This window comes from Condylura cristata, unplaced genomic scaffold, assembly GCF_000260355.1.
Source record: "Condylura cristata isolate star-nosed mole 26May11 unplaced genomic scaffold, ConCri1.0 scaffold00060, whole genome shotgun sequence".
Classification (NCBI taxonomy): domain Eukaryota; kingdom Metazoa; phylum Chordata; class Mammalia; order Eulipotyphla; family Talpidae; genus Condylura; species Condylura cristata.
Window position 1 is genome coordinate 353,682 of NW_004567161.1, and position 998 is coordinate 354,679.

Below are 998 nucleotides of genomic sequence, written 5' to 3' on the forward strand. Positions count from 1 at the left end.
GCTCCCCCGACGGCGACGGCCTCCCGCAGAGCGGGCGCTGGGACGCGCGGCAGCGCGCATGCGCGCTGGAGCAGATCTGCGGCGTGTTCCGCGTGGACCTGGGCCAGATGCGCTCCCTCCGCCTGTTCTTCAGGTGAGCGGCGCGGGGCTCCCCGTCGCCCGGGCGGGGGCCACGCTGGGCTCCGAGGGAGCCCCTCTCCCGGCCCGACGTCCTTGCCCACAGATGCCCACAGCCACAGCGCGCTCCCCCCAGGGCAGGGCCCCGCCCCCTGGACGCGGCCACCTTGGACCTGCCGCAGAGCAGAGCTGCCCGCGCAGACCCCGCCCCGGCTGACCGCTAGGGAAGGGCCGCGAGGCTGGGCACGTGCAGGGGGCTGTGAGTCTCGGCCACACCCAGCGGGTGCCCACCCCGCATCCAACCCGACCCCGGGAGGCAGCCGCCGGCGCCTGGCGGAGAGGACAGGGGCCAGTGGGTGGCCGGGGGTCTACGGGCAGCGCTCCCAGCATGGCCAGCCCTGTTCCCACGGCGCCCGCCGGAGGGAGCCGCTCCGGTTTCTCCAACCGAGGGGTGACGGTGGGCGCCGCTGGTCCAGCAGCCAGACTGCCCGGGGGATGGCGGCCAGAGCTGCCGCCGAGCAGCGCGCCTTAGAGCCCCACCGCCGTCTCCCCCACCCAGCGACGAGGCCTGCACCAGCGGCCAGCTGGTGGTCGCCAGCCGGGAGAGCCAGTACAAGGTGCTGCACTTCCACCACGGCGGGCTGGACAAGCTCTGCGACGTGTTCCAGCAGTGGAAGTACTGCGCCGAGACGCGCCTGCGCGACCAGGTAGCCGCCGCCGCCGCCCCGCCCGTGACCCGCGATGGGCCGCCCAGCTCTGGTCCGCGCGCGAGGCGGGTGCTCTGCACGCAGAAACGCGTGTTCGGGCACGGCTTCCTGCCGCGCGTCACACGGGGCGAGAGCCCCTTGCTTATCTGCCTAAGGGACCCTGTGCTGTCCCAG

At 74.6% G+C, this 998-nt stretch overlaps 1 protein-coding gene across 1 annotated transcript in view; it reads left to right on the forward strand.

Moving 5' to 3' along the window:
• TBC1D16 (TBC1 domain family, member 16) overlaps positions 1-998 on the forward strand; it is a 19,467-nt gene that overhangs the window by 13,367 nt on the left and 5,102 nt on the right. Inside the window, exons 5-6 of the mRNA XM_004695334.2 lie at positions 5-133; positions 677-916. Of these exons, the coding sequence (XP_004695391.2) occupies positions 5-133; positions 677-916 (369 nt within the window). The remainder of the gene's footprint in view (positions 1-4; positions 134-676; positions 917-998) is intronic.